The 26,768-nt window shown below is 46.4% G+C and overlaps 1 protein-coding gene across 1 annotated transcript in view; it reads left to right on the forward strand.

Moving 5' to 3' along the window:
• LOC120920832 (cholinesterase-like) overlaps positions 1–26,768 on the forward strand; it is a 215,595-nt gene that overhangs the window by 63,494 nt on the left and 125,333 nt on the right. The window contains exon 2 of the mRNA XM_040333169.1: positions 16,637–18,161. Within this exon, the coding sequence (XP_040189103.1) occupies positions 16,645–18,161 (1,517 nt within the window). The 5' untranslated portion in view covers positions 16,637–16,644. The remainder of the gene's footprint in view (positions 1–16,636; positions 18,162–26,768) is intronic.

The raw sequence follows: 26,768 nt of genomic DNA on the forward strand, positions 1-26,768 counted from the left end.
TTTTCATTATGGGAAGAAGGGAACGTTGACGGCGATATCATTGTAATACCGTCACACCGCGCTTGGTACAGACACAACATTTTCTTTGGGGGGCTCGTTGGGTAGGGGTACTCTCGAGGGCATATGAAAAATGCCTCTCATGCAGTCGGCTTACTGCATTTGGTAGGGGATGGTGAGGTACAGAACCGCCTGGATACAGGAGTTCTGTGATGATATCCTTCTGGAATTGAAGGAAGGATCCATTCAGTCCTGAAGCTTTGTATAAGACATATGCATTCAGTAGAGTCAATTGAAATAAATATAGAGACACTTTTTTGTACCAGCGTCTCGCCTTACGGGCAATATGATACGGCGCCATCAACTGGTCGTTGAGGTCTACCCCTCCCATATTTTGGTTATATTCGTGGACACAGAGGGGTTTCTCCACAACAGTCGCCGTACAAATTTGTACTGTCGTGTTTGCGTGAAGGGTGGTAAGAACGAAAACATTCTTATTGTCCCGCCACTTCACAGCGAGCAAATTATTACATCTGCAGTAGGCTCTTGCCCCCAGCCTAAGACGAGAATCTACAAGCCTCTGGGGAAAGCCCCGGCGATAAGGTCGCACGGTGCCACATGCTCCAATCTGATGATTAAACAAGTGACTAAAAAGTGGTACGCTGCTGCAATAATTGTCCACATACAAGTGGTACCCCTTTCCGAATAAGAGTCCCACACGATCTTGCCAGCGCTCCCCATGTAATCTGGGCATCCTTCCGGCTCTACCTCACTATCTTTGCCCTCATAAACCCTAAAGCTCCATGTGTAGCCTGTTGCCCTGTCACAGAGCTTATAGAGCTTGACCCCGTATCTGGCACGCTTGCTGGGAAGGAACTGTTTGAAAGACAAGTGGCCAGAAAATTAAATGTGGGACTCATCAACGCATACAACTTGCTGGGGATTAAACAAGGCTGCATAACGTTCATTGAAATGGTTTATGAGGGTCCGAATTTTGTAGAGCCGGTCAAATTCAGGGTCTCCACGTGGACGACAAAGTGCATTGTCACTGAAATGCAGGAACCGCAGGATCGCCTCGTAACGTAAAATTCCTGGCCATGTGAGCAGAGAATATGGGCATATTGTGAATTGGATGTATGGACCAATACATACGCAACTTCGGAAATTTGTGTATGCCCATGTTGAGGGTAAGGGCCAGAAAGGTCTTAAATTCGGAAACCGTAATTGGTTTCCATTCTTTGGCAAGGAGAGACTGGGGATTAGCGGTGATGTAGGTACCAGCATATAAATTACTCTGGTCCACAATAGATCCATAGAGATCTTCTGTGAAATACAGCGAATAGAAATCAAGTGGCATAAAATCAAATGTATCCACCTGAATACCGGGTTGGCCAGTGAATGGGGGAAGTACGGGTGCTGCAGAAGTGGTGGGAACCCAATCAGGATAGGCAAATTCTACAGGAAGGGCACTATGGGCACGACGGGCCTGTCTCTGTCTTCTTCTTGGTGGCAGCAGGACACTACTTGTGCTTGCCACCTCGCCAGCTTGAACTGCACTTATGGGACTCACCACGTCACCAAGTGTTACTGCAGTGCTGGATGAACGACCAGGGTGTACTAGGCCGCTGGTGCTTGCCAGTTCACCAGAAGGAATAGCGGCGCTAGTACTTCTCTGCTCCATACAAGGGTCCTGCGGTTCTTGCTGCTCAACAACATCAGAACGGGATCGGGTACGCCTGGCCTTAGCAGGGACCACAACTTCGTCGTCAGAGCTCTAGCATGGAGCCGCTGTTGTAAACGGGTTCATATTCTGAGCCAGATTCTGACAGATGCGTGACCTCCTCCTCTTCACTATCTGTCATGCTCATGAACTCGTAGGCCTGCTTACTATTGTACATCCGCTTTGCCATTTTGGGCTCTAAATTTAGTGGTACAATAGTAAGGATTCACAGGTAAAAAAAGCACCTGATCTGTAGAAAAGCAAATGTAGAAAACGCTTAAAAAAACCTGTCTCTGCGAACGCTGCAGTTATGTGTCTTGTGTTTTGTAAGTGACAGTGATCGATCGATACTGCACTTGGGTGGGTTGGGCTGGGCAGAGGGGGAAAACGCAGGTGCTAGCGGGTATCTGGGCTGATTCCGATAACAATGCGTTTTTGGGTACCATAAACTGCTGGGTACGCTAGTATAGATCTGATCAGATCAGGTATCGATCCGTTCAGATACTATACCACTAAGGGGGGTGTATGCTTTGCACGTGGGTGTAAGCATTACTGGCACTAACCTAACGCTGCCTGGGGTGACGCAGACCCTGACTGGCGCTAAAATTTTATTTATATCACCCGCCGGGTGATCAGGGGGTTAAACCTTTATTGGGTTATATACGGCGGGGGCCCTGATGCTATAAACAGCAAACTAACCAACCAGCGTCAACCGTAAAACTTATACGGTGGTCACTGGTGAAAGGGTTAACTAGGGGGCAATCAGGGGGTTAAAACCTTTATTAGGTAATTTATGGGGGTACCTGACGCTTTCTAAAAACCTTGCGGCGAACCTAAAATAACTAAATAACTAACTGGCTAACCGGCGTCACCAGTGACACTTATACGGTGATCACTGGTGAAAGGGTTAACTCTAGGGGCAATCAGGGGTTAAAACCTTTATTTATGGGGGTACCTAACGTTATAGAAACCTGGCGGCGAACCTCAAAAAAAACTAGCTACCTAGCGGCAACAGTGACACTAATACAGCGATCAGAAAACAGATCGCTTAGTGACACAGGCAATAGGGGGTGAAAGGGTTAACTAGGGAGGTGATCAAGGGGTTAAACCTTTATTTGGGGGGGTAGGGGGCTACCCTTGACCTAAAGGGGCCTAAAGCTAACTGCCCTAACACTTTTTACTGTTACAAATGACACTAAATGCAGTGATCAAAAAATAAATGATCACTGCAATCAGTGACACTGTGACAGGGGGGTGATCGGGGGGGTTATGTGCCTATGTGTGCTGTGTCAGTGTGGTGCTTGGTGCAACTCACTGTACTGATGCCTTCTCTCTTCTGGATCCGGACTGAAAAGACCGCCAGAGGAGAGATGACATCACTTCCTCCCTGCCTGTGTTTACAGTTACACAGGCAGGGCGGGCACTGGTGGAAGCGGATTCGCTGGGAGCGATCACGAGGGGGTGGCTGGAAACCAATAGCCGCCCCCTCATCCCGGATCGCTCCCACGCGGTTAACGGCCGCTGCATGTACCGGAGGGGGTCCCGATCGGACCTCGACCACGGGAAAGGCGGGGGTCCGCCCATATGCCTGTACGTGCCATTCTGTGGACGTACTTATACATGCGGCGGGCGTTAACCGGTTTGCTGATCGACCGGGGGTGTTGGACTGATGGGGGGGGGATGGGTGGGTGATTTATTTGCTGCCCTACCCAAAAAAATGGAGCACCAGCCGCTACTGGCTCTGTTGCTGTGTAAAGGGTCTCATATTGCTTCTTGCTGAGCTCTGCAGAGTGTAACTTTCAGCTCTCTCCCCCCCCCTTTTTTTCCCCCCCTGAATGCTTGGACAAGTTTGATCAATTCTGGGCTTTGACATGTACAACTTATGCAGGAGCATTTGTTTCATCTTTGTGTATCATCTGAAGCCAGTCTCTTCACTGGGTATATTTAAGGGTTTACAACAATGTTTTTTTTATATAGTGCAATGTTTGACAATTATTGATGCTTTGTGGCTGCACAAATATTGAGTGGCATGCCACATTCAGCTGGTGGCATCACCAACAAACGGAACCCATTCAAGTGAATGGTGAGGCTCTGCAGCCTCCCTGCAACCGTGCACAATGCACACAGTTGCAGTGTGCCGTGTCAGCATATTCAGGGTTAAAAGGGGCAGTGAGGAGATGACATGGCCTCCTCACCACTTATCAAAAATCCTGTGAAAAGTGATCCATCACAAACTGCCCTTTAGAGTGGTGGGAAGGGCTTCTGTCTGCATTAACCCCCCCCCCCCCCCCCTTCAATTGTTGCTTCAGGTTTTATAACAGATTTAAACTTGTATTAAAGCATTCTATTATGAGAATAAGGCTTCTGAATTTTCACAAGATGGGTCAGTTTCCTCTTGCCTTTACCTGGAGGCCCTTATTAATTCAGAGAACAGTGCTGATGCTATCACTTTCCTGAGAATTGGTGACTAGAACAGGGTGGCATACTCAAACCTTAAGTTTTCGGTGGTAGAATTATAGTTTTATCTCTCGAGTTAATATCCTTTTTAAGGCTGGGTTCACACATGTGCGGCGTGAATTGCAGCTCTGTTTTCTCTGCAAAGAGAAAAAACAGCTGTTCAGCGGTTCCTCTTCATTGTAGCTGTGGATCAGCTGACTTTGGAGGGGGAGCTGTAGTGAGCAGGGAGAAGAGAATTTGTGTTCAGAACGGAACACATTTGCAAATCAGATGCGTTCCCATAGAAGATGATGAGCAGACAATTTAAATATCCATAACCAGACCCGTTATCCAAGCACGTTGACCTGGCCGGCCGCAGAAAAGAGGGAGGGACAGAGTGCGGCCCCCCCTCTCCTGAACCTCACCAGGCCACATGCCCTCAACATGGGGAGGATGTCCCCATGTTGATGGGGACAAGGGTCTCATCCCCACAACCCTTGCCCGGTGGTTGTGGGGGTATGCGGGCGGGAGGCTTATCAGAATCTGGAAGACCCCTTTAACAAAGGGGACCCCCAGATCCTGACCCCCCCCCGTGTGAAATGGTAATGGGGTACACTGTACCCCTACCATTTCACGAAGGAAGTGTAAAGTCTTGTAAAAAACACACACACACACCGTAGAATAAAGTCCTTTATTAATAAAAAAGAAAAAAAGAAAAAAACTTGTCCCCGCACTCTCTGACGTACCCTCTGCTACGTCACTGGGGAAGCCCAGGAAGAGGGAAGCCGGGGATTACCCAGTGACGTAGCAGAGGGTACGTCAGAGGGTGCGGGGTCACGTGACGGGTGGCCCTGCCTCCTCTATATAAGTAATGTCACAGCTTCAGCGCGTCATTCGCTGGGCTGTGTCCAGCGGTGAGAGGAGGTCGGGGATGCTGCGCTCCGGATGAATGAATCTTCTCATCGCTGGAGCGGAGATCACCCGTCGCTGGATCTTCTCATCGCTGGAGATCACCCGCAGCCATTGCAGGATCAGGACAACGTTGAAGCAGGAAGCCGGGAACGAGTGGATTATCACCGCTAGAGTTTTTTTCTTTTTTTTTTTTTTTATTAATAAAGGACTTTATTCTACGGTGTATGTGTGTGTGTTTTTTTTACAAGACTTTACACTTCCTTCGTGAAATGATCTGGGGGTCCCCTTTGTTAAAGGGGTCTTCCAGATTCTGATAAGCCTCCTGCCCGCATACCCCCACAACCACCGGGCAAGGGTTGTGGGGATGAGACCCTTGTCCCCATCAACATGGGGACATCCTCCCCATGTTGAGGGCATGTGGCCTGGTGCGGTTCAGGAGAGGGGGGGCCGCACTCTGTCCCCCCCTCTTTTCTGCGGCCGGCCAGGTCAATGTGCTCGGATAACGGGTCTGGTTATGGATATTTAGGGGGAACCGCACGTCATTTTTGTTTTAAATTGACGGCGGGGTTCCCCTTAATATCCATACCAGACCTGAAGGGTCTGGTTATGGATATTTAGGGGGAACCGCTCGTCATTTTTTTTTTTAAATTGACGGCGGGGTTCCCCTTAATATCCATACCAGACCTAAAGGGTCTGGTTATTGAATTTGCGGGGACCTCCGCGCATTTTTTTTTCTAAAAGTCCGTGTCTCATTGACTACAATGGGGTTCGGAGTTCGGGTTCGGGTTCCCGAACCCAAACTTTTTTTTTAAGTTGGGGTTCGGACCCGAACCCGAACATCCAGGTGTCCGCTCAACTCTAGTCGTGATCCTTCCCAAGCCTGGACCAGCCCTGTGATGTCAGCCAACAGGAAGCTTTGGCCCCCTGTCTGCTGAAAGTGGGTCACAGGTGTGCAGAACGAACTGCTCTCCTGTGATCCACAGGAGAAGTGCAGCCAAACAATCCTTGGCTGTACTTCTCCTTTAACCACTTAAGATCCGGACCAAAATGCAGCTAAAGGACCAGGCCCCTTTTTGCGAATTCGGCACTGCGTTGCTTTAACAGACAATTGCGCGGTCGTGCGACGTGGCTCCCAAACAAAATTGGCGTCCTTTTTTTTCCTCACAAATAGAGCTTTCTTTTGGTGGTATTTGATCACCTCTGCGGTTTTATTTTTTGCGCTATAAACAAAAATAGAGCGACAATTTAAAAAAAAAGCAATATTTTTTACTTGTTGCTATAATAAATATGCCCCAAAAATATATAAACTTTTTTTTTCCTCAGTTTAGGCCGATTCGTATTCTTCTACCTATTTTTGGTAAAAAAAAATCGCAATAAGCGTTTGTTTGGTTTGCGCAAAATTTATAGCGTTTACAAAATGGGGGATAGTTTTATTGCATTTTTATATAAAAAAATGTTTTAACTACTAATAGCGGCGATCAGTGTTTTTTTTTTTTTTTCCGTGACTGCGACATTATGGCGGACACTTCGGACAATTTTGACACATTTTTGGGACCATTGTCATTTTCACAGCAAAAAATGCATTGTTTACTGTGAAAATTACAATTGCAGTTTGGGAGTTAACCACTAGGGGGCGCTGATGGGGTTATGTATGACCTAATATGTGTTTCTAACTGTAGGGGGGTGTGGCTTTGGTGTGACATCATCGATTGTGTATCCCTATAAAAGGGATCACACGATCGATGACGCCGCCATGGGGAAGCTGTGTTTACACACAGCTCTCCCCTTTCCTCAGCTCCGGGGAACGATCGCGGGACTCCAGCGGCGATCGGGTCCGCGAGTCCCGCGGCCAAGATCACGGAGCTTCGGACCTACGGCTGTGCATTATACAATCACGTACAGGTACGTTGATTGTGCCCAGCCGTGCCATTCTGCCGACGTATATCGGCGTTAGGCGGTCCTTAAGTGGTTAATGACACTTTGGCAATGTTGGCAGCATAGGCATGCGCACGGGGTGTGCCTGGGCACACCCTAATCACCCGTGCAATGTTTGTGTAGCCCCCATGCTCTCCCGAGATTTGCCCGCTGGGCTGCTATGAATTGTCGTGCTGAGACAGTATCACACTGAGCGGATATTGGGGCTTGTAAGATCCGCTCAGTGTGTGACACTGTCCTCCTGTATTGTAACTGCTTGCAGGGAAACAGAGGATCTGTCAGATCTCAGGGTTGACGTTAGGGTGGGTGGGGCTTAGCAGCTATCGAACCCCAGCCAATAGGAGGGGGAATGAGCGTACCGCTACGTATGTGGCCCCGCCCCTTTTCTTAAACAGCCCAATAATGGCTGATGTTCGATATCTGCTCAGTCCCGCTCACCCCCATATCGCCGCAGAATTGTGAAACTCCTCTCTCTCCCTACAGGCAGTTACAAATTGTAACTGCCTGTAGGGAGTAACTTACTAATTGTAATTGTAACTTACAATAGATGACAGTGTCACACACTGAGCAGATCTTGCAAGCACCAATATCTGCTCAATGTGATACCCCCCTCTCCTCTGTCAGTGCTTCCAATTCGTGCCACCAGTCAATGCCAATCAGTACCAGTGCTGCTTGTCAGTGCCATCTGTCAGTACTTGTGCCAATCAGTGCCAGTGCCACCTGTCAGTGCCAACCAATGCCACCCATCAGTGCCAATCAGTGATTCCAATCAGTGCTGCTCATCAGTGCCATCTATCAGTGCTCATCAGTGTTGGCTATCAGTTCTGCCTTTCAGTGCCCATCAGTGCTGCCCATCACTGCCACTAAATGCTGCCAATCAGTGCTACCTATCAGTGCCACTTATCAGTGGTGCCTATCAGTACCAATCATTGCTGCCAATCAGTGCAAAAGTGCAGAGATGGGAAGATGAACTCAGCAGACAGGCACATTGTCCATGGGGCCTGGTGGGGCACAACTGAAATCTGTTTATGTTTATTAATGCCACATGCCTATCTTTAGTATAATAGGTAATCACCACACTACTATTTACAATAATCTACTGGAGGTAAAATAAAAAAGTGTCAGTAAAAGGCCTGTTACTACATATTGTTATGTGTTATCACACAACAATAATGGTGGAATCCTCTAATGTATGAAAATCTCAAACTTAATATTACCACAATACCGGTTTCTGTGATATGTAACACATATAATACACATCACACTGAAAATAAGACATACTGTATAAGGCCCCTTTCACACGGATGGACCGTTTAGGTCCGCCTGTCAGTTTTTTTGGTGGACCTGAACGTGCGCTCCAAACAACTCTATGGAACGTCGGATGTCAGCGGTGACTGGGATGTCATTAAAGTTCATGTGAGTAAAGGCAGGCGTCCCAATACTTTTGACAATATAGTGTGTGTGTGTGTATAGATGGATATTGTAACGGTCACCACCGTTTACGATATCCCATCCATCAACCACGACAGCTTATCTGACACTCCAACCAACAGGACCCGATCCATCCCATTTCCCAGAATAACCGAGACACACAGCTCTGGGTTCTGGTTTCTGGTTTCAAATGAAAGACATCAGGGTTTTATACAGTTCAAGAATGAAAGGAACAAAGACTCTCCACCCCCCTCATCACACACTGGGGCTTCAATACACCTGAGAAGTCACATTCCACATCTTAGACAGACGTTCTGTCTCCGCATACAGCTTAACAAGTTCCATTCCACATCTTAACCACTTGACCACTGGGCACGAAAACCCCCTTAATCACCAGACCAATTTTCAGCTTTCGGTGCTCTCACAATTTGAATGACAATTACTCAGTCATACAACATTGTACCCATCTGAAATTTTTGTCCTTTTTTTCCCACAAATAGAGCTTTCTTTTGGTGGTATTTGATCACCTCTGCGGTTTTTATTTTTTGCGCTATAAAAGAAAAAAGACTGAAAATTCTGTAAAAAAAAAAAAAAAAATCTAGTTTCTGTCATATTAGCAGGTTATTTCTCACACACAGCATATGCATACTACAAATTACACCCCAAAACACATTCTGCTATTCCTCCCGAGTATAGCGATACCACATGTGTGCGACTTTTACACAGCGTGGCCACATAGATTAGCCCAACATGCAGGGAGCACCATCAGGCGTTCTGGAGCACCCAGGCCAATTCTGACATTTCTCTCCTACATGTAAAAATCATCATTTATTTGCTAAAAAAATTACATAGAAACCCAAAACATTATATATGCTTTTTTTTCAAAGACCCTAGAGAATACAATGGCGGTTGTTGCAACTTTTTATCTTGCACGGTATTTTCGCAGCAATTTTTTGAACGCGTGTTTTTAAAAAAAAAACAGTTTTGTGCTTAAAAAAAAAAAAAAACAGTAAAGTTAGCCCAATGTTTTTGCATAATATGAAAGATGAAGTTACGCAGAGTAAATAGATACCCAACATGTCACCCTTCAAAATTGCACACGCTCGTGAAATTGCGCCAAACGTTGCTACTTAAAAATCCCCATAGGCGACGTATTGCAAGGTATTGGAGTATTGAGGGTATTGCGGAGTATTGGGGGGTATTGCAGAGTATGGGGGGGTATTGCAGAGTATGGGGGGGGGTATTGCAGAGTATGGGGGGGGGGGTATTGCAGAGTATGGGGGGGGTATTGCAGAGTATGGGGGGGGTATTGCAGAGTATGGGGGGGGGGGGTATTGCAGAGTATGGGGGGGGGTATTGCAGAGTATGGGGGGGTATTGCAGAGTATGGGGGGGGTATTGCAGAGTATGGGGGGGGGGTATTGCAGAGTATGGGGGGGGTATTGCAGAGTATGGGTGGGTATTGCAGAGTATGGGGGGGGGGTATTGCAGAGTATGGGGGGGGGATTGCAGAGTATGGGGGGGGTATTGCAGAGTATGGGGGGGTGGGTATTGCAGAGTATGGGGGGGTGGGTATTGCAGAGTATGGGGGGGTGGGTATTGCAGAGTATGGGGTGGGGTATTGCAGAGTATGGGGTGGGGTATTGCAGAGTATGGGGTGGGGTATTGCAGAGTATTGCACTCATCATTATTTTTATTTTGCAGAGTATTGCGCAGGGATGGCTGGATCTGTGACTGCAATTGTCACAGATCCAGCCCACAGTGCGGCGGCTGCTGCTGCCGCCCGATCCCCCCCCCCCCCCTCCCTCTCCTCTCACACTGTACCGAACGGTACAGAGAGGAGAGGGAGGAACCGGCGTCATTACATGACGCCGGTTTGTTTACAAGTGATCGCGCCGTCATTGGACGGCGCGATCACGTGGTAAGGAGCCGCTTCCATTGGCTCCTTACCGCGATCCGTGTTGCTGCGGGTCCCGTGGACCCGCCGAGCGCCGGTGATCGCGTGTGCGCGCCCGCTCGGGCGCGCAATTGTGACTCTCTGGGAGGACGTATATTGACGCCCTCCTAGAGTTAGGTAACCGCCTTGTAGCCGTATTTCGGCTATAGGGCGGTTACCAAGTAGTTAATTTAATAGAATTAACACAAAGCAGCATCACACAATGAGAGGTCTTTCAGAAGCAGACTCAATTAGCATGTCAACAGTCTACACAGAGGAATGAGTCAATATTGACCGGTTGGGTCAACATTAACCAACAACTTGCAATATCTCAAGATCCTGCAATATGAACTATCAGTAATGTTCCATCTCATGTAATTTCTAATTAATATTTCTTAGTCACCCTATGCCCAAAAGGGACACAGGGTGACCCTAGACACAAGAGTTATTAGTGACACTGGCACAGGAGTACCCCTCATCCTTCCAAAGTCTCTGTTTGTCACGGGTCATTCCGTTACAGATATCTATCACACAAACGTGTGTTTGAGCTTTGGGTGCACACCCTAATGCAAGAGGCTGCGCACACCTATGGTTGGCAGCTCTTAATCTCACACTCTCCCAGGATTTGAATATCCGTAAAAATCAAAGAGCGAAGACCACAATAACATATATAATTTCTTTGATAAAACATATGTATCATTGCCCCCTTAGGACCCGCTGAGTTTTGGCTCCCCCTATAGTCTGCACAGCCAGGCAACACACACTTTTTTTACTTTCAGGTCCATAGACTTGGCTTTTAGGATTTATTAGAGATTTCAACTTGGATATGTTAGGTACCACGTGGGTACGTACCGGAGCATGATGGGACTGTGACATCATAAGAGAGGCCTATATAAATCGGATGCAAACCGCGCACCTGGCATGTCAGAGCGGGAAGAAGCGTTGTGTCAACATTGGAAGAAGGCAGAAGAAAAGACGTCACAGAAGAGCGGGCTGACCGCCGTTAGTAATTGAGCTAACACATGAAGAAAGCGGCAGCCAACCATGAAGAAGAAGACCCCCGGAGAGCGGAAGAAGACCCACGGAGAGCAGAAGAAGACCCCGGGAGAGTGGAGAAGACCCCCCCTGTTAAAAGAGCTAAAGAAGAGAGGGGGGCCCCTGGAGCTGACTAATAAATTACTTTGAAAAACCCTGTGTTGTGTGTTTTTTTTTCTTTTACACTTTGCCTCCAGGTGAATGGGTAGGGGTACGATGTACATGGGGACAGGGTGCTCTGGGGTGGGGGGGCCGCAGTGCACCCCCCTTCCCCTAGAGCACTCAACCCCCCATGTTGAGGGCATGCGACCTGGTACGGCTCAGGAGGGGGGGGGCGCTCGCTCGTCCCCACTCCTTTCCTGGCCGGGCAGCATGCTTTGGATACGGGTCTGGTATGGATTGTGGGGGGACCCCCACGTAGTTTTTTGGGCGTAGGGGGGGTCTCCTTACAACCCATACCAACATAAGGGCCTGGTATGCCCCTGGGGGGGGGGGGGAACCCATGCCGGTTTTTTATTTAAAATTTGGCGTGGGGTTCCCTCTCAGGATTCATACCAAACGCCGCAGCTAGAATTGGCGGGAATCCAAGTCGGATCTCCGTCGCTTCTATGACGGTTTTGTCTGCGCTCGGCGCTGGCTCCCGCGATGGGGCTCGTAGGTGGTCAATCTCGCCGAGAAAGGGAGCGAGATTGACACAATATCACGGTCACCCACTGTAGACGCCCCAAGGAAACTGCTGAGAGGCAAGTTGAGTCCATTGACTATTTTTTTTTTGTCCCAAGTGATTGAATAATGACAAAAACATTTTTTTTACAAAAAGTTGTCACTAAATGATATATTGCTCAAACATGCCATGGTTATATGTGGAATTGCACCCCAAAATACATTCTGCTGCTTCTCCTGAGTACGGGGATACCACATGTGTGGGACTTTGTGGGAGCCTAGCCGCATACGGGACCCTGAAAACCAAGCACTGCCTTTAAGATTTCTAAGGGCATACATTTTTGATTTCACTCCTCACTACTTATCAGTTTCGAAGGCCATAAAATGCCAAAATGGCATAAACCCCCCCCCCCAAATGACCCCATTTTGAAAAGTAGACACCCCAAGCTATTTGCTGAGAGGCATAGTGAGTATTTTTTTTACAGCTCTCATTTGTTTTTAAAAATGAAGAAAGAAAATAATGTATTTTTTTTTCTTTTTTACATTTTCAAAACTTTGTGACAAAAAGCAAGATCTGCAAAATACTCACCATACCTCTCAGCAAATAGCTTGGGGTGTCTACTTTCCAAAATGGGGTCATTTGGGGGGGTTTTGAGCCATCTGGGCATTCCATGGCCTCCGAAACTGTGATAGGTAGAGAGGAGTGAAATCAAAAATTTACACCCTTAGAAAGCCTGAAGGCGGTGATTGGTTAGGCTCCCAAAAAGTCTCACACATGTGGTATCCCCGTACTCAGGAGAAGCAGCGGAATGTATTTTGGGGTGTAAATCCACATATGCCCATGGCATGTTTGAGCAATATATCATTTAGTGACAACTTTGCGCAAAAAAAAATATATATTTTTCCCGCAACTTGTGTCAACATATAAAATATTCCATAGACTCGACATGCCTCTCAGCGAATAGCTTGGGGTGTCTACTTTCCAAAATGGGTCATTTGTTTTTGTTTTTTTTAATTGTCCTGGCATTTTATGCACGACATTTAGAAGCTTATGTCATACATCACCCACTCTTCTAACCACTTGAAGACAAAGCCCTTTCTGACACTGTTTGTTTACATAAAAACATTATATATCTTTTTTAAAGCAAAGGCCCTACAGAATAAAATGGTGGGTGTTGCATTTTTTTTTGGTTCGTTCAAGCCCTTTTGGATAACCTGCCTCCGGGTTTCCTCAAGCCGATCCCCCACGAGCGGCATACAGCCTGGGATCTTCTCAATAGAAGGGGTACCCAGTCAGTCACTGGGGCCCCTTTTGTGGCATCAGTTGCTCTAGGCCAGGAGGGCCCCGAGTCAGTAACTCCACGTAGCGCACGACCCCAGGCCAGGTGGGCCTTAGTGGTGGGGCCCGCGATGTGTGCACACCCTGAAGGTGGGTGCCGCACCTGGAACCCGCAAAGAACCCAGAACGGCCTCCGCCACATAAATACTTCCTCACAGCGAGGCCCAACTCCTCAACAAAATCAAGGATGAGAGCAATTTATCTCTCTCATCCTCCCACTAACTTTAGCGTAGTGCACTTACTGAAAGTAAAGGGGGCGCTACATTAGTTTTTACAATTTTTATTGTTGTCTCAGGGAATGTAAATATCCCTTATGATAGCAATAGTTAGTGACAGGTACTCTTTTTTTTTTAATGGGGTCTATTAGACCCTAGATCTTTCCTCTGCCCTCAAAGCATCTGACCACACCAAGATCGGTGTGATAAAATGCTTTCCCAATTTCCCAATGGCGCTGTTTATATCCGGGGGGGGGGGAATTCCCTCCCACTGAATGTAAAAGCAGTCTAGAGGCTAATTAGCCGCTAGGACTGCTTTTACATGAAAGCCAACCACTGGCTGAAAAGAATGATCCCAAGATGATGCCTAAACCCACAGGCATCATTCTGGTATAACCATTCAGAGTCCAGCAACATACCGGTACGTTGATGGTTGTTGTTGGACATGTATTGTAATCTATTTTTTTTTTTCATGCAGCCTGTTGGCTGAATGAAAAAAAGATTGATTGGTGGGTATGCCCACCATTAGAATACCTCCCTTCATCCACCCACTTCTAATGATGGGCATACATGCACCATTTATATATGCCGAAGCATGGGGGCATCCTCCCGCAAAAAAGTTATGCCACGTACACACGGTCAGACTTTTCCAAGGGCAAGCCTCCGTTGAAATTTCGACCGTATGTACGCGGCATTAAAAAGTTATGGCACATACACACGGTCAGACTTTTCCATGGGAAAGCCTCCGTAGGAATGTCAACCGCATGTAAAATCGCTCCTCTGCCCCTAATGCTTCCATGCTGTTAGCGATCGCAGGGATCAGGCCTGTCTCTGCAAACGCTGCAGTTATGTGTGTTGTGTTTTGTAAGTGACAGTGATCGATCCATACTGCACTTGGGTGGGGTGGGCTGGGCTGGGCGGAGGGGCAAAACGCAGGTGCTACCGGGTATCTGGGCTGATTCCGCTAACAATGTGTTTTTGGGTACCCTAAATTGCTGGGTACGCTAGTATAGATCTGATCAGATCAGGTATCGATCCGTTCAGATACTATACCACTAAGGGGGGTGTATGCGTTGCACGTGGGTGTAAGCGTTACTGGCACTAACCTAACGCTGCCTGGGGTGACGCAGACCCTGACTGACGCTAAAATGTAATTGATATCACCCGCCGGGCGATCAGGGGGTTATTGGGTTATATACGGCGGGTGCCCTAATGCTATAAACAGCAAACTAACTAACCAGCGTCAACCGTAACACTTATATGGTGATCACTGGTGAAAGGGTTAACTATGGGGCAATCGGGGGGGTTAAAACCTTTGTTGGGTAATATATGTGGGTACCTGACGCTTTCTAAAAACCCGGCGGCGAACCTAAATAACAAAATAACTGGCTAACCAGCATCACCAGTGACACTTATACGGTGATCACTGGTGAAAGGGTTAACTCTAGGGGCAATCGGGGGTTAAAACCTTTATTTAGAAAATTTATGGGGGTACCTAACGCTATAAAAACCTGGCGGGGAACTTCAAAAAATAACTAGCTACCTAGCGACACTAATACAGCAATCAGAAAAACGATCGCTTAATGACGCTGGCAACAGGGGGTGAAAGGGGTTAACTAGGGGGGTGATCAAGGGGTTAAACCTTTATTAGGGGGGGTAGGGGGCTACCCTGAATCTAAAGGGGCCTAAGACTAACTGCCATGCAACTTTTAACTGCTGTCACAACTGACACTAAATGCAGTGATCAGTAAATAAATGATCACTGCAATCAGTGACACTGTGACAGGGGGCTGGGGGGGGGTGATCTGGGGGGGGTTAAGTGTGCCTATATGTCACTGGTGTCAGTGGTCTGTTGGTGCAACTTACTTGTGATGTCTTCTCTCCTCTTGCCGGACGAAAAGACCGACAAGAGGAGAGATGACATCACTTCCTCCTGCCTGTGTTTACATTACACAGGCAGAGGAAGCCCATCGGCAGAAGGGGATTGGCTGGGAGCGATCGCGAGGGGGTGGCCAGAAACGAACAGCCGCCCCCTCATCCCGGATCGCTCCTACAGCCACGGGAACCGCCGCAAGTACCGGGGGGGTCCCGATCGGACCCCTGACCCACGTCTAGGCAGGTACGTTGATGTGCCTGTCATGCTATTCTGACGACGTATATGTACATGCGGCGGTCGTTAAGTGGTTAAGGGACTCCCCTGCTGGCCAGGCTTCTCAATATTTATGGGCTTGTTCAGCCACCCTGCCAGGCTCTGTCCCAAAGCATCTTTGTAGACTCTTTGAAGTAGACAGATACGCAAAGAGGTTAAGTTAAGTGCATATTTGTAGAAGCACTGCAATAGATTATATTTGTGAATGTTCTTTTATTATATATTGTGACATGCATACATTTGGTTATTGCTAACTGTTGGAGAATGATAAATGGGCCCCAGGCAGTTTGCATAGCTGTGCTATAGACTTCAAAGAGTTTGGTGACAATGGACTGCAATACCTCCTCCCCCCCATGGAGGAGAGAATGACTTGGTGTTATCTGATCGGACAGGCTGGGGGGGGGGGTGGTCTTGAGTGAGGGGGTGTGATAGAAGGGCACACACAAGAGTAAGTTTTCCTCGTTCTCTCTTCTCTTGATGCCGGCCACATGTTTATAATGGGAGCTCTAGGCTGATTGCTGACCAGCTGATTTTACAGATGTTATATATATTTTTGAATTTCTCTTGTATATGTATATTGTGATGTTTTTATATGTGACGTCGGACTATCCCTATTTCCTTGGGAATAAACAAAGATGTTCATTTTACCAGCAGCAGTGCGTGTGTGTGTGTGTGTCTTAATAGGCGTAGACCAATGAATCCATTTATGCAGTAGATAGAGGGAACCTGTGAATATCTCTTGAGCTCATTAATTCAGTTATATTTAACAGCCTTGTAAAGTACAGCACTTTTCTAATACTAACATTTATCGATTATATGCAATTATGAGTTTGCTTTGCTTAATTACTATAATATTATTTTAATTATAGGAAGAAGTATGCCGGCAATTGGAAAGATTAAATCTCTTGTCCATTTACCTATTTATATTTTTGTAATACTTCCCTCACTTTTGAGTGCAAGCAATGAAGAGGATACAGTAGTAGAAATAAAGCAAGGGAAAGTCAGAGGATTTCATCTACCAACACTCTCTGGATCAGTTATAGCTTATCTGGGCATACCTTATGGTGAAGCTCCAACTGAAACACAAAGGTTTAAAAAGCCAGAACCACGAAACCCTTGGCGAGGCATTTATAATGCTACTAAATATGGAAAATCCTGTTACCAATGGAGGGATGAAGCCTTTGCTAGTTTTGCAGGTGCAAATATGTGGCAAGTAAACAATGAAATGAGTGAAGACTGCCTCCATCTAAATGTTTGGGTTCCATCATTCAAGCCAAAATCAGCTCAAGTCATGGTCTTCATCTACGGTGGGGCATTTCTTGCCGGCACATCTTCCTTGGAAATATATGACCCAAGCATCCTGACTTTTTCTGAGGACATAATCTTGGTGTCGATGAACTATAGAGTTGGGGCCTTTGGATTTTTGGCATTACCAGCAAACAAGGATATTCCAGGAAATGCTGGCTTGTTTGACCAACAGTTGGCTCTTAAATGGGTTCATGAGAACATTGCTGCTTTTGGTGGAGATCCCAATAGTGTTACTCTCTTTGGACACAGTTCTGGAGCTGCATGTGTAGGCTTTCATTTACTTTCTCCTGGAAGTCAAAAATATATCAAACGAGTCATTTTACAAAGTGGTTCTGTTAGTGCAGCTTGGGCAATAAATACTCATAAAAGGGCAAAGAGGTTAACTTTGAAACTGGCAGATCTCCTAGGATGTCCTATTAATGATGAACGTGCAATGGTAGATTGTCTTAAAAAGATGGATGCTACAAAGATAGTTGACAAACAGTTATATGTTGAAACCATACACCCCTTTGCTCTTACTCGAATAACACCCATTGTTGACTATGACTTTATTAGTGATACACCATCTAATGCTATAAAAGAGGGTTTCAAGAAAACAGAGGTTTTAATAGGTGGGACTAAGGATGATGGAAATCCTTTTGTAATATCGGTTGCTCCTGGCTTTAGCAGGGAACATGACAGCCTTATAACTACAGAATATTTGGTCAAGGGAATTGCACAAATTTTTCCAACAGTTGGAGATCTTGGAACAGAATTAATTTTATTTGAATATAAAGACTGGGAAAATAAAGACAGTAAAGAAAAGAACAGAGACGCCATGGAGCTAATTGTACGAGATTATTACATGATTTGCCCAATGAAGCATTTTGCACAGGAAGTATTAAAACACAAACTCAACATATATTTCTATGAGTTTGGTCATCGATCTTCGCAAGAGGTCTGGCCGGAATGGATGGGAGTCCCCCATGGGGCCATATTGCCATTTATGTTTGGGAAAGCGCTTATCCGAGAAAGAAATTTCACTGAAGCTGAACAAAATCTTAGCAAGCGAGTTATGAAAGTGTGGGCCAACTTTGCAAGAAATGGGTATGTTATTTGTTTTTTTAACTAAACCTATATATTAAAAAAAAGTTTAAGAGTAAAAGACAAAGGATAATCTGATTCTGTACTAAAAAAGCGCGTCTTCTACAAAGCAAGTTCAAGTAGAACGTGTGTGTAATAAATAAATAAAAAAATATATATATAAATATTGGATAGAGTAAGGGAGGGTTATAGCCTTTGTCAGTTTTTTGTTTTTGGCAATCTGTGTCACACTGGGGAGATTTCCCTTCACTTACCGCACTTTCTGTCCCATAGCCAAAACGGGACGTAAGAGGAAATCCCTTCGAAGTGAGGGAATCCCTGGTTGTCACCAGAACTACTTCCCCCCCCCCTTATATTATCATTCTGGTATCTCTATGATAATGGTAAAAAGGGCAAACTGAGAGGGGGAATCACTCTCCACTCTAAAACGAAAAAAAAATAAAAAATCTTGCCTTTTTTAGTTGAACTTTCAAGGGAAGGCAATACAATTGCATGTCAGTTTTATTTAATCATATATTTGATAAAGTGTAGCTCTAGGCAAAACTCGCAGCATGACCTCCTGTAGCTCTAGGCCGCCAGTCACAGCATGACCTCCTTTAGAAACAGCATGATTGTCATTTCTAAAGTGCATATGCGCTGTAGACATCGGTGCAAGTCTCTATTGTAAATTATCTCCTAAACTGTGTAGGTTTAGAAGATATTTCTAGCAGGGTGTACAATCACTTTTAACATAACATTTAATGTCCATAAAAAAATCCTTTTCACTTTGCACCAATGTGTATTAAAAAAACATTTTGCACAGGTGTTTGCATGCTTGTGTGGCAAGTCGGGAGGAGGATACTATATTTATTACAGCTTAGTCATTGGAGCATGTGAAAAGGATTTGTTGTAATTTTAAAGTATTACTAAACTCAGGACCCTGCACTTACTATACCAGCTCTCCCACAGTACACAGAACATGGAAATGCAATTTTAGTAAATATAAACTGCTAAATACCTCTTCCCATCAGAATATAGCAGTCTTGTGACTTCTATCAATGTCTGGTTACAGCTTGAAGAAGGAGTTTCATTCTCCTCCGACTGTCCTACGAGGCTGTAAAATAAAAAACAGAGCGTGCGCTAACCTTACAAATTACCCAAGTTATATTTATTTAAAATCAAAAATGGACAAAAAGCAACCAGGTTACCAGCACTGTGTCCAACATGCCAGAAGACCTTCTAGATGGCTGGCGTGTTTAGAGGGGGAATCTCCTCTTCCTCAGAGCTCTGAGTCAGCCATCTGAAAGATATTTTGGCGTGTTGAACACAGTCCTGGTGACCTGTTTTCTTTTTGTCCATTGTGGACACTTGATATGCTTTTACTATCCACTTGTTTTCTTGATCATACATCACGGGACACAGAGCTTTAATTACTTAATGGGTTATGTAGTCGCCACAGGTGATTGAACACTGGCACGGAGTCCTCCCCCTATTTAACTCCTCCCAAATGGAGAGTACCTTCGTTTTTTCGCCAGTGTTAAGGTGGTTGGTCACGTTCAACATGTGCTAAGAAGAAAAATGCTCTTTTCATGGTCTGGCTGCGGAGACCTAGGAGCTATAACTGGATCCATTCCTCGGGCTGACATCAAATGCCTAAGATTGTTGGTACCCGGGCCTCGTAAGAAGAAACAAGGTTTGTCTGTAATGTCTCTTTGCAGTGGTCTGGGCTCTGGGATCCAGACTTTGGTGTACGAATACATCTGTGGCACGAAAAGTTTCTGGCAGTCTTCTACAGGTCTGTGTGTTTTTTTTCCCTAATAAAACCCTTGGTAAACCTGAAGGTTGGCACAACTTTCCCGTTGTGATGGGTGAAAGCTGGAACTACTTTTAGTAGCTTTCCTGCGGCGTGGATCAGGTAAGAAGATAATTTTTATTTATGTATTATCTTCTTTTGGAGTAGGATGTCTTTCCTGGTTCTCACCACTGGAGGAAGTAAGTGCAAACCCAGTGTTTTCTTACATAGCCTTCAAGGAATACATGCTCAGTGAAGTCGGTCAAATATAGCACCACTCGCCTCCTTCCGCTGCAGGCTCTGTCACAATACGCATACAGGGGTCCACAAGATGCCCCCAGTAAACTCTCCCCCCCCCCCCTCGTCTCCTGGGTGCCGCCATGACAGTGGTGCGCATGCCGGGAGCATGCTTTTACTGTCTGGATAGAGACATGGATAGTGGGAGGGCCGGTGGTTGCTAGTGATCCGTGCGCAATGCAGGACACCTGTGTGCAGGCACCAAAAGGCTGGTTCAAAAGCCCAGCACGCCAGAGCCTTCTGTAAGCGGCATGGACATTCCCAGTATTTTAGTTTTTTATTCTTATTTTTATTCCATATGTTTTTTGGCTCTGTGTAACTTCTGCATACTTTTAGCTATTAAGACCATTCAACGTTTAAAATGTTCAGCTCTTTACCTAATGATGGGACTTCTTCAACTTCTTTTCTACTATTTATACTTTTTTAAATATTTATTAAGCCTTTAGACACTTTTTTTTTTTCATTGAAGTCAATGAGAGCATGCTTCAAATCCTTAAAACATTCTTCCGCTACCAAAAGTTTCAGCTCCTTCATACTTTCATCTACAGACGCCAAACAAACTTTAAAATGTTCAAAAAATATTCTGCTATCCAGCTATATCTTTTCAGTTTGATATCTTTTTTTTTTTTTTTTTTTTTTTACAGTTTTTGTGAAAAAGCTGTTTAAGTTTAGTGATCTACAGCACGGTCGAGTTATTCTGGGAGGACGTCCCTGGGACGTCCTCCCAGAATCTTGCTGGGATACATGCTATGTGCTAGAAATATTGTATAAATGGACAACTTTGTGTTAAAAAAAAAATGTGTTTTAACCACTTCCCGCCTGCCGGCCGTCATATGACGTCCTTGACTTTGAGTGGGAATATCTGAATGATGGGTGCAGCTACAGGCATCATTCGGATATCGGCTTTTTCAGCCGGCGATTCCCTACACCATAAGGATGATCATAGCGGCTGTTCCACCGCTTGATCATTCTTGCGAGAGGGAACGTAGCGCCCTCCCGCCACCCTTCGGTGCGTCTACCGACGCACCACTACGATCAAAGCCAGGATCATATATATATATAATTTTTTTTTCAGGTTTCCCAGCCTAGAGGTGAGATGTGGGGTCTTATTGACCCCACATCTCACTGTAAAGAGGACCTGTCATGCTATATTCCTATTACAAGGGATGTTTACATTCATTATAATAGGAATAAAAGTGATCAAAAAAATTATTTTTGGGGAGAAAAGTGTCAAACTAAAATAAAGTAAAATTAACAACTTTTTTTTTTAAAGCACCCCTGTCCCGTGTGCTCGCATGCAGAAGCGAACGCATACGTAATTCCCGCCGACATATGAAAACGGTGTTCAAGCTACACATGTGAGGTATCGCTGTGAACGTTAGAGCGAGAGCAATAATTGTGGCCCTAGACCTCCTCTGTAACTCGAAACATGTAACCAATAAAAAAAATTAAAGCGTCGCCTATGGGGATTTTTAAGTAGTGAAGTTTGGCGCCATTCCACAAGCGTGTGCAATTTTGAAGGGTGACATGTTGGGGTATCTATTCGGCATAATTTCATCTTTCATATTATGTGTTCATGTGTTGTGCAGCTACATCTCCCTGCAGGCCATTAGTATGTCTGGAAGGACAACAAGGAGAGACAGTCACGAACCGATAAAAGAGGGCAAGCAGGCTCTGCGTCTAGAGTCCAGGGGCCAGCTTAAGGGCAGCACACCGATTGCATCACACCACAGAGCTCCGCATGTGCAGGGCGCTGCTGCTTCTCCTTCTCCTTCTCTGTGTTATTCCAAAAGTTCTTTGGTGTGGGCCTTTTTTGAGACGAGTGCATCAGATCACACCGCTGCTATTTGCAACATATGTTGCAAGCGTATCTCGCGTGACCAAAACATCACCCACTTGGGCACCACATGTTTGACCAGACATATGTCGACCTGCCATGCAGTTCATTGGCAAGTGTACCTAAAAGACCCACACCAAAGAACAAAGCGGACTTCTCCTTGCTCCTCATCAGCTGGGATCTCCAGCCCCACTATACCTTCAGTTCTCTCTGAAGCCTGCACTGATGGGAATGAAGATGTAGAATTAGGTGCTTGCGGACAATCTGCTATTGGTACACTAACGTCAGATTGTACCAGGCAAATTTCCATGCCCCAGCTGCTGCAGGGCCGAAAGAAGTTCGCTGCCAGCCATCCACATGCCCAGTGTTTGAATGCTAGCTTGGCTAAATTGCTAGCACTTCAACTGCTGCCTTTTTCTGTTGGTAGACTCTGCCCCTTTCCGTGAGTTTGTGGCATGTGCGATACCTCAGTGGCAGGTTCCCAAACGCCACTTTTTCTCACGGAAGGCTAATCCGGCTCTCTGCCTTCCACATGGCGGTAATGTCCATGCCTCGCTGGACAGGGCGGTAAGGTGCATATTACTGCTGACTCTTGGTCCAGCGGGCATGGACAGGGATGTTGCTTATCTTTCACGGCGTGTTAGGTGACTCTGCTGGCAGCTGGGAAGGATGCAGGACAAGGTACAGCAGTGTTTGGAGGTTGTTCCGCCACCATGTCTCCAAAATGCTACTACTAGTGATTGTAACACGCCTCTCTCCTCCACCCCTCTTCTTCCTCCGTGACCTCTTCCTGTGCTGATTTGTCCTCCGACCCAGAGGTGCTTCGTTTGGCGTTCAAGGGGGTATGCAGGCAAAAAGATGCCATGTGGTGCTTGAGCTAGGATCCTATGAGTAAGTGGCGTGTACAGCCGCGTAAGGAAAGGAGAGCCGTTGGTGACGTCATCCCTGCTCGTGGCCGAGAGCGGAGGATTTCTATCTACATGATGTTTGTTATCTTCATAACTGAGTGCATACGCTGTTTAATAAACCTTGTTTCGTTTTGAATTACTGCACTATGGAGCGTATTTTTGTTTTCTCTATTGGGAGCTTTGCATCCTCATTGTGAGCTCTTAGACACCATCTGTTTGGAATCCTTCAAACGACGGATCAGGGGTTCATCTGGTGAGCGGGACTGTGAGATGCTGCCATCCTACATTGAAAGGCTTGTATTTTAGCCAGCTGAGGTGAGAGGCTGGTGAGAGCGGGGTCACTCAGAGTGGAGCACCTGTCAGTTTGTGGATTGCTCATGTCACTTTACACTTTTGAAATCTAAATGGACATTGTAATTTTAACTTTTTTTGCATGTTATTGGACTACTTGCATCTAAGTTATTAAGGAGCCATGTTCTGAGAATTTATCTATTTAAGAAATTGCATGAAGTTTTGCTTTATCCCTTCACACTGCACATTTGCACTTTATTATTGGACGCACTTCATCTAAACGCACATTATTGTTGATTCACATTTTATTAATTTATTTTTTGGATTTGTTATATCTGGATTCGCTATCATTTTCCAGTTACACTGGATCATATCTATTTATATTTTATTGATTATAACACATCTTATTTTATATGCTTATTTACTTTATCATTAATTATAGAATGTTGTAGTGGACCCATTTTTCACTTATAGACTACATTTTGATTAACTATTTATTCACATTTTATATATTTATCTAGTGCGTCGGCACTTTGCTCTGGGTGGTATTTGTACCACCTATGATGTTTTCTACATAATTATCACTCATATCACCCTCCACATTACTCGGTTGATGTTGGGCGGGTTATTTGGAGTGGAACACATTTTTTGGACTCACAGGAATTGCTAGATTTTTTTTCAGTTATACGTGTTATTCCTAATTATTTAATCTTATTAGCAAGCGCCATTACACCCCCTCTTTTTAACTTGTTATCAGTGTGTGAGCACTATTTAGTTGTGGCCGCTGCTTTATTTATTTATTGAATTTATTGTTTATTCTCAGTGCCCTGGTTAGTGTGGTTTTGCGCATTGGTTCCCCCTTATTCACATGTAGTCTAACTAAACCACCTTAAGAGGGGAAGATCTGGAAGGGGCAGCAAACGTTCTGACAGGACTGCTGTGTGGGGACGAAAGAAGGAACGGAAACCTCAGGGAGGTAGCGAACCGGGAAACGAAAGGGAAAGCATGATAGTAAAAGGTGGTTACGGTGGGGAGCGGAGCCTACTGGTTATGAGGAGCATATTAACAGAATAACCCCCCCCCCACCTAAAAAGGCGAGCAACATTACTCGTAACAAGCAAAACATTTCTGACAGGGACCGCCATTAATCACATCAGCCTGTAGCAGTAAAGTGTGAGGGAGCAGAGGAATAAAGATTAAACAAAGCGAGCATTTGAAAACCCGGAATGACAAGTGTAACTGGGCTGGTAACTAGGATAGATGAGCATCTATATACCATGAGTAGGGATGAGCTTCGTGTTTTGAGTCGAACTCACGTTCGACTCGAACATCATATGTGTGATCGTTCGAAGGGTGGCTTTGGCCAATTATGGCTCAGGGGGTTTAGTATACGCCCCACACTATATAATGCCACCTGGAAGTCAGCACCCGCTGAACCTGCCACTACACAGAGGAGGCTTCGGGTCCTTCTGTCGTTGAACAGGCATGTCCAGATAGTGCTACCTCTGATGCTCAGAGGCAGGGCTGCTGATAGAAATCATGGGGCCCCGTACAGCCTACCTAACGGGGCCCCTTCAGCTCCACCCCTGGTCCAGCCCCTGGCCCCTCCTTCGGCCCCTCCTTCAGCCCCACCCCTGACCCTGCCCCAGGGCCCAGCGACTTGACAGCGGGACATGCCAATGCCATAATGTACTGCAGAGACAGTGCCACATATGCCGCCAATGCCATAATGTACTGCAGACAGTGCCACCCATGCCATGCCGCCAATGCCATATTGTGCTGCAGACAGTGCCACCCATGCCGCCAATGACATAATGCCATTGGCAGCATGGGTGGCACTGTCTGCAGCACATTACAGCATTGGCGGCATGGGTGGCACTGTCTGCAGCACCATACAGCATTGGCGGCATGGGTGGCACAGTCTGCAGCACCATACAGCATTGGCAGCATGGGTGGCACTGTCTCTGCAGGCAGCACATGTGTTATGGGCCATAATGCATGTACTACCTACAGACAGTGCCACCCATGCCGCCAATGCCATACTGTGCTGCAGACAGTGCCATCCATGACGCTAATGCCATAATGCATGTGCTACCTGCTGACAGTGCCACCCATGCCGCCAATGCCATATTGTGCTGCAGACACTGTCACCCATGCCGCCAATGGCATAATGCCATTGGCCGCATGGGTAGGCACTGTCTCTGCAGGCAGCACATGCGTTATGGCATTAGCATCATGGGTGGCACTGTCTGCAGCACATTACAGCATTGGCGGCATGGGTGGCACTGTCTGCAGCACCATACAGCATTGGCGGCATGGGTGGCACTGTCTGCAGCACCATGCAGCATGGGTGGCACTGTCTCTGCAGGCAGCACATGTGTTATGGGCCATAATGCATGTGCTACCTACAGACAGTGCCACCCATGCCGCCAATGCCATACTGTGCTGCAGACAGTGCCATCCATGACGCTAATGCCATAATTCATGTGCTACCTGCTGACAGTGCCACCCATGCCATATTGTGCTGCAGACACTGTCACCCATGCCGCCAATGGCATAATGCCATTGGCCGCATGGGTAGGCACTGTCTCTGCAGGCAGCACATGCGTTATGGCATTAGCATCATGGGTGGCACTGTCTGCAGCACATTACGGCATTGCATGGGTGGCACTGTCTCTGCAGGCAGCATGCGTTATGGGCAGACAGAGCCACCCATGCCGATGCCATAATGTGTACACGCTGCTGCTGCAGTAGTAGTAGAAGGAGATCTTGACTCCCCCCCCCCCCCAGCACACACCTGTGTCATTTTTAGCTGCCTGGGCCCGAGCCACTTCTTTCCTGATGGCTGCTGCTGCCTGGACTTGAAGGTCAGTTAGATGGGAACCTCTGACGCCGCTGCTCGCCTGACCCCACTGCTACTTCACACGCAGAGAGACTCACTCCGCCCGAAGGAATCACTCCGCGGCGCCAGGGAGGACGGCACTACGTGCTGGCCGGGACTTGAACCATCACAAGGAGCGGGCGCGGAAGAGGTATTCTTCCGCGCCCGAAATACAGAAAAAAGTCCCTTCCCTGCCGCTACCGAATAGTTCAATTAGCGAGCGTGAAGGAAAAGCAAAAAACGTAAAATTTAAACATGGCGTGTTGGGGGGGGGGGGGTTGGGGCTGGGGCGTACGGGGGATGATGTTGGGATTTTTTTTTTATATTTAATTATTTATCTGATCAGGTTGCCGGGCCCCCCTGCTGGCCGGGCCCGGTACAACAGGGCCAGCTGTACTGGCCTATCAGCGGCCCTGCTCAGAGGAGATGGGCCAGGATGAGGAATCTGGCAAGCCCATCAGATATAAATTGTCCCTGGATGAGGTAGAAGACATCTTGGGGGCAATTTATATGACCCTCTGTATCCAGACCGACAAAAAGACCTTTAACTCTCCATGACCAAATGTATCAGGGTCTGGGGGAGCAAGAAAAAAGTATTTCCAGTACATGAGGTACTGTTAACACA

This window comes from Rana temporaria, chromosome 13, assembly GCF_905171775.1.
Source record: "Rana temporaria chromosome 13, aRanTem1.1, whole genome shotgun sequence".
Lineage (NCBI taxonomy): Eukaryota > Metazoa > Chordata > Amphibia > Anura > Ranidae > Rana > Rana temporaria.